Source organism: Melospiza melodia, chromosome 4 (assembly GCF_035770615.1).
Source record: "Melospiza melodia melodia isolate bMelMel2 chromosome 4, bMelMel2.pri, whole genome shotgun sequence".
In the NCBI taxonomy this organism is placed as follows: domain Eukaryota; kingdom Metazoa; phylum Chordata; class Aves; order Passeriformes; family Passerellidae; genus Melospiza; species Melospiza melodia.
In genome coordinates this window covers 91,216,472-91,228,509 of record NC_086197.1, presented here as the reverse complement: position 1 = coordinate 91,228,509, position 12,038 = coordinate 91,216,472, and the positions used below count along the sequence as shown (strand labels likewise).

General features: G+C 38.2%; 1 protein-coding gene across 2 annotated transcripts in view; it reads right to left on the bottom strand.

Moving 5' to 3' along the window:
• Nucleotides 1-12,038, bottom strand: part of RELN (reelin) — a 283,671-nt gene that overhangs the window by 86,808 nt on the left and 184,825 nt on the right. For both annotated transcript variants that reach the window (XM_063155547.1, XM_063155546.1), the window contains exons 20-22: nt 10,447-10,683; nt 4,504-4,696; nt 1,841-1,953 (exon numbers count right to left, since the gene is read on the bottom strand). In XM_063155547.1, the coding sequence (XP_063011617.1) occupies nt 1,841-1,953; nt 4,504-4,696; nt 10,447-10,683 (543 nt within the window). The remainder of the gene's footprint in view (nt 1-1,840; nt 1,954-4,503; nt 4,697-10,446; nt 10,684-12,038) is intronic.

Sequence of the window (12,038 nt, the reverse complement as noted above, 5' to 3'; positions counted from 1 at the left end):
GAGCCCTCCCTGCACCACCAGCCACCTGGAACAATGCTCTCTATGTGGCTGGGCTGGCAGTGGAGAGCTGCACATCAAATTGTCACCGATAATGCCCAGGTTTGGCAAAGGCAGAAACTTTCTCTCTGCTCACAAGCCTGCTCTAAAAAGCTGTAAAAAATCCCCTCCCAATCTCAGCCCAAAGGAGCTGTTGAGCCCTTAACCTGCTCTTTGCCACTGGAAAGGAATGTTAGAAAGAGGGGAAAGTGGTGGGAGAGACGTGTGGTGTGCTGGATTGCGTTCGATGGGGAACAGGCAGCCACCCTTCCTCTTCACCCTGATAACACCACAGCACAGCACAACTCAGAAAATGGCTTCTATGAAGAGCAAAGAAATTTTCAGTGGTAATTTGTACCTTAATTACAAACAAAACTCTGCTAACAGACGGGAATCCCTTCAGATACACGACAGAGTGTGAAATATTTATGATTTGTGCACAGCATAGAACAGGAACCCGGCTATTACTTCATCATTTCTCCCCACAGTCTCCTAAATTAAAATCGAGTTATATGCTTCGACAGAGTTATATGCTTCCTCATATGCTGAGAAAAATTAGTAGATCCAAAAGAAAAAGAGGGCCACAACATTGGTATCATCATCAAATACACAGTGTATAATTACTTTGAGTACATTATATGTTTTATAAATTAGGAATAACAGCCTACTTTGGAGTGTAACCCAAAAAATTGTAGGTGCTTTTTAAACTCCTAAGTGTCTATGTGAACCACAGATTTTGTGTATGGTGGCACAAAATGACATGTAAGATTCAGTATATTATAATCTAACTACAAAGCAGTTATTTGTAGACTTACTTGCACCATTTGGAACTATCTGATATATGTTCTAAGGATTCAATATTTGCCTTTGATGTTTTGCCTAGAAATAGGAAATTCTGAATATTGGCTGCACAGCAAAAAGGGGCAGTGTGTTGAAAGAAGGTATCATTGTGGTGTGATTGATGGAAACAGGCTGTGCTGAGGCCATGCAGAGTGCAAAAAAAATAATGATGAAGGATGGGGAAATACAATGATGACTTAATCTGAGCAAGCTCTCATTGCAATTGCTATGATGGATTCAGGTCAAACGTAATCAAAATGTAACTCTAATTGCAATAATTAAATTCTCAAATGAAGGATGCCCTGAAGATTATTGGGATTTATGACAACATTTTTATTTGTATGGTATAATAAAGATTTAAAAATAAACAATGAAAGAGACAATTTAGTGATTAAAAAATTTTAGGGGAGGCAAATCAAGTTTGATTACAACAAGATGAATAGGCTTTCTGATAATTTTTGTTTCTCTTTTTTTTGCATGAGAGAATGTTATTTTTTAAGACATGCTATAAAAAGAAACAAGAGTTAAAAAATTCCCAGAAATGAATCATTAGTTATTGTTTATACAGGGCTTTGGTCTGAAGATGTAAACAATAAGGAATGTGCAAAATAAAAATTAACAATCCAAATAAAGCCTTCCTCCAATAGGGCATTTATAGACAAGTGCCACTATTTTTGAAAACTCTGAACTTTATTAGGAGAGTCAGAGTATGTATTAAAAACAATCCTAAACAATAGTTTCTGTTGACTTCACCAACTTTTATTCTCTAATTATGTAAGGAATGCATTTTATGGGAAATACCTGAGACTGGGTCAGCCCTGGGACTCTACCTATTGGCTTGAGTATGACCTGCAGACGACTTGATATTTGTCACAGCAATTGATGTGACAAATTGTCTGCACAACACCCCCATGCCCTTCTTCCCCACAAAAAAAATGTTTAAAGATAGGAAATAAATGCTTACCAAGTCTTCTGTGGTAAAAGAACAGTGATTCTCCTCCACTGAGTGAATTCACTGGAGTGGTAAATACTTGCTGATGTAAACTCCTGACAGCTTGGCATACTGGGAAGGCATTCCTTAAAATAAAACATTCCAAAACTAGATTTAATGTTGAGGAATAATTGGGAACAGAAACAAGGGTCATACAGTCACAGAACCAGGAGCTTGTCTGGGTCCAGATGTTGGAGTGAAAGACACAGAAGAGAGAAATCCTGGCATGAAGTGGAGAAATTTCTCAGAAAACCAGTAGTACAATTGAGGATGGAAGAAAGCCATATGAATCTATTTAAAGAGTTTAGCATTCATGACTGGCAATGTTTTGCTTTCCTCCGTGAGGAATGTCTATCTCTCTGGTTTTTACTATCTTCACCCCAGCATCCACCATGGACTATGAAGTGAGGATACAAGATCACTATGAAAGTGACCTCCAGACTATCATAAAGGTCATTTTAGAGACCTATTGTGAAGCTTTTCCTGGGCATGCTGACTGGCCCCACACCCTCCATCTGCAGTGGGGAGCAGCAGTAGGGACAGACAGACACACACCAGAGGGCCCAGCCACAGCCTACTGAAGTTGTGTCCTTGGGCCCATCCCAAGCTCTGCAGCTTTGACACCTGCAGCAAGTGCTGTAAATTGTTCCCTCCTGCTTCTAGGACTATTTCTGCATTTAACTCAGATTCCTGTTGAGGTCTGTTTCCTAAATTCTGTTTTTTTAAAATTCAGAAAATATGATCATTTTAATGATCGCATCTTTTTAATATTAAATATAAATGAAGTACATTATATTATATATAGCACTGCCCTTCCAATGTTATTTCATTTTTTGCAATGTTCCATTAATTTATTTTCTCTTTGCCAGAACAAAAAATTGACATATGAGGTATAAATAAAGTGCTTGGAAGTTACTACCAACCCACATGATCCTCTTCCAGCTACCAGTTCAGAGTCCCTTCTGCCACAGCACAGTTTCTCCTGACCATCCCCACGTGCCCAGGAGAAATTCACTGGTCACTGCTGTGCTCACCCCCATGAAGGGTATCAGGCAAGAGAACAGACACCTGCTCATGCAAGTAACCTACTCTGTTCTAAAACTAATAATAAAGCAGTGATGCTCTACAGAAATTATGGCAGTTAAGAATATTCATACAGTTAAATTATACAGTAATAGTTATGTATTAAATATGAAGAAGGGCAGAATATATTACAGAGAAATTTATTGCTCAAACATCTTAGAGTATTAAATGAAGATCTGAGACTTCATTCTGTTTTTTTATTTGTTGTTGTTTTAGTAGATTTTCTAAAGGCTTAGTTTCCTTTCCAGCAATTTTCAAACATTTTTTCGTGATTCATCTCCCCTAAAAGATAATAGAAAACTCGATCTAATAAAGATCAGTGATCACAAAGCAAACAAAATTTTCAAACATTTTAATTAATTAGTGTTTTGTTTATTTGCCAGGTTATGTCCTTGAAATATACTACAAATACTCTTTTATCACAGCAACATGGGTGGTGTGAGAAAAATGATTTGGCTGCATGTTCTCCCTGATTTCTGCTCTACTGAGCAAGGAAAGGAGCACCAAAATCTGAAGCTAACTTATCTTCCATGGATGCCAAGCACAAACCCCAAACACCCACTGCTAGGAACTATTCTTGGACACTAAGATGATGATGCTTGCTAGGTATACAAGACATGAACAGGGTGTGAAATATATGACTTATAGCTTTTGTCTGGATAAGAAATATTATTTGGAAATAAGAAATCATTATTTGGATTTTCAAAGTTTAAAAATTCATTTATTGAGGTTTCTTAATTAGGCCCACCAAAGTAAATGTGGCAAAACACAGCATGGCAAGGGCAACCAGGCAAAGCTTTAATTGCTCATAGAAGGTGTGGAACTTTGCATACAAATCCTTTGGCGAGCCTGCAGGGCAGGCAGTGGAAAGGCAGCAGGACAAGTTCCCTGACACCCTCTGGAGCTGCTCAGAGGCAGCCAAAGGACCGCGGTCAGTTCGCCCCGAGTCCAGGGAAAGTCCAGCTTTCCATCTGAGAGGGAAAACCAGAGCATGAACTCCGTGCTGCTCACATTGGTGCTGAGGCAGCACGGGGGCAGCCGGGGGAAGAGCAGCCCGGGCTGCAGACTGGGGGAGCAGGGTCGGTCACTCCGGCCTGGACTGAGCCTGAACCAGGGCCGGGAGATGAAAGCTCTGCATTACAATCCCCTGAAGGAATGTGCTTCCATTTACCAAATGGCTGTGCACAAGGGCAGAAAGAATGTCTATCCATTTAAATTCCAGGAAACAGCAGATGCATTTTGCTTAGAAAAACAAAGCAATAGCACAGGAAAGATCTCAGCCATTACCCTGTAGCTCTAACTGTGGCCCAATTTTTTTCTAAGCCTTTGTCCATTCCTGTCGCTATTTTGTTTCAGGCTTTCATACACCTTTCTTCCAAATATTATGAGGAACAGTCTAAATACCTCTATTAGTAATTCTGACAGATTACAATAGAGAATTTATTTACTGAAAGGTGAAAAGGAAAACATCTTTGTTCAATGCCAAAAGTGTATTTCAGACTTTGTATAAAGCTGAGTTTATGGAAGACAAACGTCCTCGCTGCCAGCCTCACCTCCTGAACAAGATGCCACGTGAGGCCATGGTTGGTGGAGTACTCCAGTTTCACCTGGTTGTCCATGTGAGGGGTGAAGGCCTGGCCACAGCCCATCACCAGGTTGAACTGTATCATATAGGAAGCTCCAATCTGCATGGACTGGGTCTCCACGTAGCGCATGCTAGAGGCCAGCTTTGAATCTCCTGTAAAACTGAGAGATGCAAGGACAGAATCAGGATGGATGCCCAAAATCACTCAAAAAAGAACATTATGGCTCTGGGTTAAATACAGTTGTGCTTCTTTATTCTGTAGACTGGCATGTGGGATGAGACCACAGAAGAATCTTTCTGCTGGTACTTCTGCAAATTACCAGGAAGGTCTTGATGTATCCCAGAATGCGAAACACTGAATTATTCTGTTAGTTCTTACTATATGCTTTTTATATTAAGGATCAAGTTAGGATCTAGCAAAGGGCAACATAAGGAAAAAACAATATAAAGAAAGTTCATTCCCCTGGGTGTCCATTGCCTAAGGTCATGCCACAGTCAGAACTGTAATTTCATTCTAATACTGGACAGTTAAGATATTCTGAATCTAATTTAAAATGCTCTTATTATATACGCTGTTAACTTCATTGATTTTCCTATATGCAATTCATTCACTGACTTGTGCAATTCATTCACTTGACTGTTTTTCAGATTTATTCTTCTATTCTCAGCTTCTTTTCCATAGAGTGTACTGATGTAAGAGTTATATTTTCCAGTGGATTGGAGAACAATAGTAATACTACACATATATTTTGCAAGGTACCCAGTTATCATATATATAGTAATACAATTTATAGTCTGAAATTCCAAGATATTTCACTTCAAATGCAGGTTTTTCTTCTGTGCACTACTCAAAAGAAAAAGGAAACAACAAAATTCAAAACCTCAAATACAACAGAAGCATAAGAAGGAAGTAATAACAATTTTAACATTGAATCTTGCTCTCTGCCATCAAAACAAGAATATTTAATGAAAGTTCACACAGAATGAAAATTGCCTCCCTCTGCTTAGTTTGAGATGTTTACTTAGTGTCTTCAGAAATACTGTAGTCCTTTCAGCTTCAATATTTTCTAAGACTATTCTTAAATGCAAACAATTTAGAAAAGGGATTGGCTCTTTTTAAAGAAAATCACTGCAAATCATCATGGAAAAGAAAAAGCTACATTCAGTACAGGGGTAATGAAGAGAATAATCTAGTTCAAGGTTGTTCTTATGATTGAGTAAGCTACAGTTTATTATCTTACATAAGAAGTCATAATCTTTAAATACAATACAGAACATATTAGCTTCTACTCCTGTAAAATTCAAGGTCATGGCAAAGTGAGTGTGAGGACAAGGAATACAAGTCAGTGTCACTTAGGACTCTTTTGAATTAATTCACTGACCTACATTGTTTTCTACAGAGTCCTTTCCAGAGAGAGCACTTATGCCATACATGTCAGCATCCTACCTTAAAGCTTTAGAAGAAATTACTGACAGCTGACATTAGTTTTGTCATTATTAAATTTCTGTTACTTGGCATAAGTTAAGATCCTGTCTGCTTTCTACTCTCTGGCCTTACTTCTGCGACTTGATTTCCTAAAGATGATCCAGGTCATGACTTTATATGAAAATTTTCACTTTGTCTTGTCACTCAGCAGCCCCGAGTGACTGTGGATGGACACTCCCTTCACTGCCAGGGCACAAGGGCACAGCCATGGACAGCTGGACTGGAAGGCAGTAAGTTATCTTGGAAAACTGTATCTGAACTGTTTGCCCTTTCAGTTGGTGTTGTCAGTGTTTTTCTTCTCAATAGGAAGGATAATTTTAAGTTAAGAAGAGGTTATAATGTGCACTCAGCAGCAGTACATCTCTCTATGGTATGTGGCTTCGTGGTTAGACCTGAATGCACCTCAGAAGAACTTGTCTGGATAATGCCTGAATTTCCTTTTCTTCTAAACTTTATCTTGTATTTTATAAAATGACAAAAATCCTCAAATTTAAAAGCTAAAACTCATTTGACCTGACACAGGCTGTGTTGTGAAATCTGTGCCAATACAACCAGGCTCTTCAGGTGTCAGCCAAACATGTGCAGTGTAATCAGCTGACAGTTATGTGTAGCACTGCTTTGGAAGAGGATTTGGCACTGCACACAAAAACCTGGGCATAACAGCACATCACAGTTACCTAAAGCTTATCTGAACAGAATAAAGGAGTTGAAACTCAACAATTTGATGAAACATCAGCCCAGAAGTTGTCTTACCAAAGTAACAGAAGACAAGTATAGGACTTCTAGTGAAAAAAAAAAAAGGGCAAAGAATTAAATGTAACGTTTTGCTCTTGTCTTCACAAAAATTCCTTTTATTCAATACTACTAAATAAAACGAGAAAAAAAGAAGTCTTAAACTCTAATACATTCTTTCTGGTGGCATTCAGGCAATGATTAAAATATTTTAAATTTAGTATTCATTTTAATTTAATAGCTTAGCCACTGGATATTGTACACAATATATTAAGTAAGTATATTAAGTAAGTTAAAAAGTCAAACCAGCTCTTTAAAATGCATATTAAAGAAATGTGGAAAAGGAAGATAGTATTGAGATGCAGACAATATGTGGTGCTCTATAAGAAGCTCTTTTGAGGGAAGGAAATCACATTACAGGTACACAAAGTCCTTTATCATCCACATTTTGCCTCCAGCTGAACACAAGTAGCATTAAAGTTGTGGGCTCTACCTTGTCCCTTCTTTGCTCTCCAGATCTCTCATGTTGTGGTTAGGGGTATGTTCTTTTGCTGGAATACCAAATGTTTTCTTTGTTCTGGCAGCCACACAGCTGGAATGCCTTTCCAGAATTTGTAAAAGATGAAGTCATGTCCCTGGCGTCACAATAATTAACTAAAAAATCTTCAGAAACGAGAATGCAGAGGCCTCATTTTTGTATAAATTTGTTGCTGTGAGTGGGTTTCTGGCACGTGTATAATTAGACCTGCAGAGGCACAGGAACAATACCCATAGGTGCCCTCAGAACAATCACTCTCCCTCCAAGCACTGCCAGCTAATTGGTACTTCTGGGAACGGTATCACAGCCAATGTCAGCCAACCTGCATTGCTCCAAACTGCTCTGAGATCCCCAGAGTTACCATCTTTTCAAGGCTGGGACTTTTAGGGATGCTGAAAAGCCACATGGATGCAGCTTGTTTTGTAAATCTGCATTGACTGAAAATGCTCGCACCAGACACAGCTTTGCTCCCATCAAAAGCAGGGATGTTTGGCCTTTCTGCATCATACCTGCTTTGCTAAATAATTCCTAAATGTATTAACATCATTAATAGAATTAAGTCAATTACCTGAAAGAAACTTTCTGCATGTCACAGAGTAACAATTACTCTAAACAACAAAATATTTAAGACAAACTACCAAGCTGATGTGGGACCACTGTATGATATTGCTCCATAAACATAGCTCATGACAAGACAGCTTTACAGTCTTCTTCTAGGCTTCTCCAGGGGCACTGGGACACTCTATTGTTTGCTACACTGAGTTAAATCATAATGCTGTCATCTGACTGGAGACAGTTTATTTATATAAAGCTATTTTATTTGTGTCCACATGAATACATATATATATTTATATAAAGCTATTTTATTTGTATCCAGATGAATATATATGTATATATATATATCTCTTCAAAGTTATGTAGATATATATATATATCCTTATCAATATTTAAGTGAATTGCAGCAAGTCACTGTATATAGCCTACAATACTCCAGCGACAATTGGTTCAAAATTTTGCCTGAATATGAGCATTTTGGAGAAGTGATGAATTAATGTACATCATCAAGCACTTCATTTTAAAGTGTTCCAGAGTCCTTTCAGTACAACAAATACACTTGATGTAATAAAGGATCCATTCTGAAATCAAATGATGATGATGGCTATCAAATAAAATGCCTGTTCAGACACAGACCATGAAAATACTCAAGAATCACCTTTGATCAAAACATATGTTTATCAACAATTTTGTTTTAAATGAAACCAAGTATGGAAAAGAACAGCCTGCCTTTTAATAAAAAAATTTAAAATCTTCCTCCTCAGTTTTTTCAAATTTTAAGGATAAATGTTTCACGTTTACAGGTTCTAAGGTAGAAATGGAGGCCTAATAGACAATTAAAAGCAATTCTGTGAAAATGGGCCTGGGGATGCCACCCTGTAAAATGATTGATAGTCTATTTCCCATAGTTGTACTAATGAAAAAGCTGTTGTCAGACTGCTCTCAGGAGGATGGTGTCAGTGCTACTGCAAGATCTGCTCGTGAGTTAGAAACTCATGGGTTAGAAAATGAGAACCAAATGGACTCACAGCTGGGAAAACCCAACAATAATTAATTTAACTAGCAACCATTTGTACAGACTTTGTGTAAGTTTAAAAATTTCCCATGAGAGGAGCAAGGTCAGTGAAGGATAGAGTTCATGTTTTCCAGTGATAATGAAAAATACTTAGACACAAACAGTGAGGAAGGTTTTGATTCTATATTTGATGCATGGAAACTTCAATGTTTCTACTATGACTGAGCACTACAAACCTAGTCCATCTCCATATGGGATGGAGAATTTAGCTTAGTGTTTATAATTTTGATTCTGATTTAAAGTCATGGGAGGAAAAGAGAGGAACCTCTGCTATCTTATCTGCCGTCCTTCCCATGATAAACAGGTCTTAAAAGTACAGAGGGAAAACAATGTCATTAAAAGGCTTTCATTCCAGCTCTTTGATAAGGAAGATGCAAACAGTTTGAGCCCTAACATGTTGTTTCATTTTAATGAGCAGCGAGTACCTTCCTTGTCCTTATTAAAGTGGTTAATGGTGCTTCTACTGCCTCATTATCAGTGCTAGGACACATTTGGTGTTGTTCCTACTGCTAAGCCAACTCCTTTTAGTCTGACAGATGATCAGAAAGTCAAATCAGATTGCTCAGAGATACTTGTTAATAAAATTCCAACAGTGTTTCTCTGAGTGTCCATGGGGATGCTAAAATTATTTTATTTTCTTCAGGTTTTCTATAATTACTGTGATTGTACTTTCTCCAAAGAAATAAATCTATGCCAATTAAAACTATACTGGGTTTAGGGGTTGATGAGACTAGCACAAAACTGTTATTTGGTTTTAATCAAAACACACAGATTAAATTGAGCTTCCCTTGTATTAATTCCAAATGTTACATTCAAATGCTCCAGATTTTTTTTTTGTGAAGCATGTCAATGTTTTAGTTTAAAAAGCATATTTTTATGCAATCCTAACAATTTTTTTGTTTTGTTTTTCCCTTCTTTTGCTTCTCTTGCCTCTATTTCCTTTGAGGGCTTGATGTTTACTTGCTTTTGTTTCTAAATACACAGCATATTTGAGACCTAATTGCAATATGTCATAATGCTGATCACAGTGCAGAAGTCTAAGTGTATGTAATACCAGACAAAGCAACTACAAATGCATAATGCCTATATTCTGCTGCCTTTTGCTTTCTGGATTACAATAGAATGGCTATGTACATAGATCTAAACATCACTTACAAAATATTCAGTCTTTACTTAACATTTTATTTCATTACCTGCATATCTATATTAACCTGCCTGGATTTGAAGTGAAGATTATTAAACATTTCTGAATTTTTTCTATTAGTGTATTCTTTAAATACTTCATGGAAAAAGAATGCCACATTCAATGTTCCCACCAAACATAAATCTGTGCAATGAAGTGAAAAATTTACTGCTAATTGCAATGAGATTAGTGACTGTATTTTTGTCCACAATTCAAGGATAAGACACATTATTACTCTGAATAGCTGCCAGAAAAATGCATTTTCAGCAGTCACTTGATCCTTAGCAGGATGAATAGACAAGGAAAACAAAAGCAGAACAGGAAAGAATACATATTTCTCACCAGAGAGTCCAGTCATGGCCACAGTAGGGCTGAACATTTCCCAGGTAGAAGCCCAGAGACTGTGTGACTTCAACCAGGTTGGTGAAGTCCAGGCTGATGCTGTTGAAAAGCACAGAGGTCATGATGATTTCATCGATTGCCCACACGTCCTCGCCTTGGGAAGAGTGATATGGCTGCCACCACCTGAACTGGATGCCAACCTGCCTTGCATCTTCAGGCAGCTCCACTGAAATGATTCTGGAAAACAAAACAAAGTCGTTATTGACAGTTTTTCCTGTTTCTAATAATTCCATGGGGATGTATTTTTGGTAACTTTTCCTTACTGACCCTAAAAGTCATGGAGTAAATTTAACCCACAAATACCATAGCATCTGCTGGTATAGCTGCTACCAGTGACAGGGACAGGGGAATTGTTAGTTCTCTTGGTAATCAGTTCATTTACTGAAACCCAGGCATGTCCAAAAGCCACCAGAAAGAGTTTCTACCAAATCTGTAATTTTTGCTTCCATTGTGGACTTCTCAGTAAATTTAAAGGTGTAAATTAGCAAAGGAATGATGAACTGACAAGGATTTAAGGATTCCAATTCCCCTTTGTCAGACTCAGTGGGTTTATCCTGAAGATCTGCATCTTGTAAACATCTGCATTCCCCACATAGCATTGATATCATTCTATTGGTGCTCTTGCCCTAGAAGAATCCACCCCTGTAAATTGCCACAGTCAAGTGGAAAAGGTTCATCTTGTCAGACAGTGTGACTGTGGGTAGTCCTTTTTGGCAGACACTCCTTTTCTGTAGCTGCATAGAGATGCAACTGGAGGTGAGTCCCAGGTGCTTCTGGTATGCAAGGTCACCTGATTTGTCATGGCAGCTGTGTCAACACACCTAGAAATGAAAAACTGCAAAGAAAATTAAGAGTATTATCTGATTTCCAGGAGCAATTTTCATACACTGCAGGAGGGAGTATACATTAATTGCCACAGCAATGACACCTTCTTGAAAGCCCCATAAATCACTGAGACCATGGTACCCCACACAGCCACATCAGCTGTGAGACAGACTGGCAACAGGGACATTTGTCTCCATTGGGGCACAATTACTTGCTGGCTAAAGGGTTTTCAGCCAGCTCATCATGTAGCTGTGATTTTTCTTTCTCTGTTAGAGGAAATATGGATAAAATGAAATATCAGGTAAATAGAAAGCATCTTTTTATACTTCAGCACCAAATTCTTTTCATACTCAAGTCTTTCTGAGCTGCCTGTTATAATGTTTTGTTCTCTGCATATGAAAGAGTCTTGTGCCTGTGGCAATCTTAGTGCAAAAACCACGCTCTCAAAAATGACTTGCTACAACATCCTTGTAGGGAGTAGATATAACTGTTGCTTAGTGCCACATTCATTTTAAAGAAGAATACATTAATCCATTAACCAGAAAAAAACCAACTAGCTGGGCTAAACAGGTGGGAAGCACTCAGAAAGTCCTGCCTGGCTTTTCTAGGAGCTGCTTTCTGCCATCCATAGACTGGAGAGACAAGTGCAGAGGGACAGCCAGAGGTGACATGGCCATGTCTCTGTGGCATGGGACCAGCACAGCACA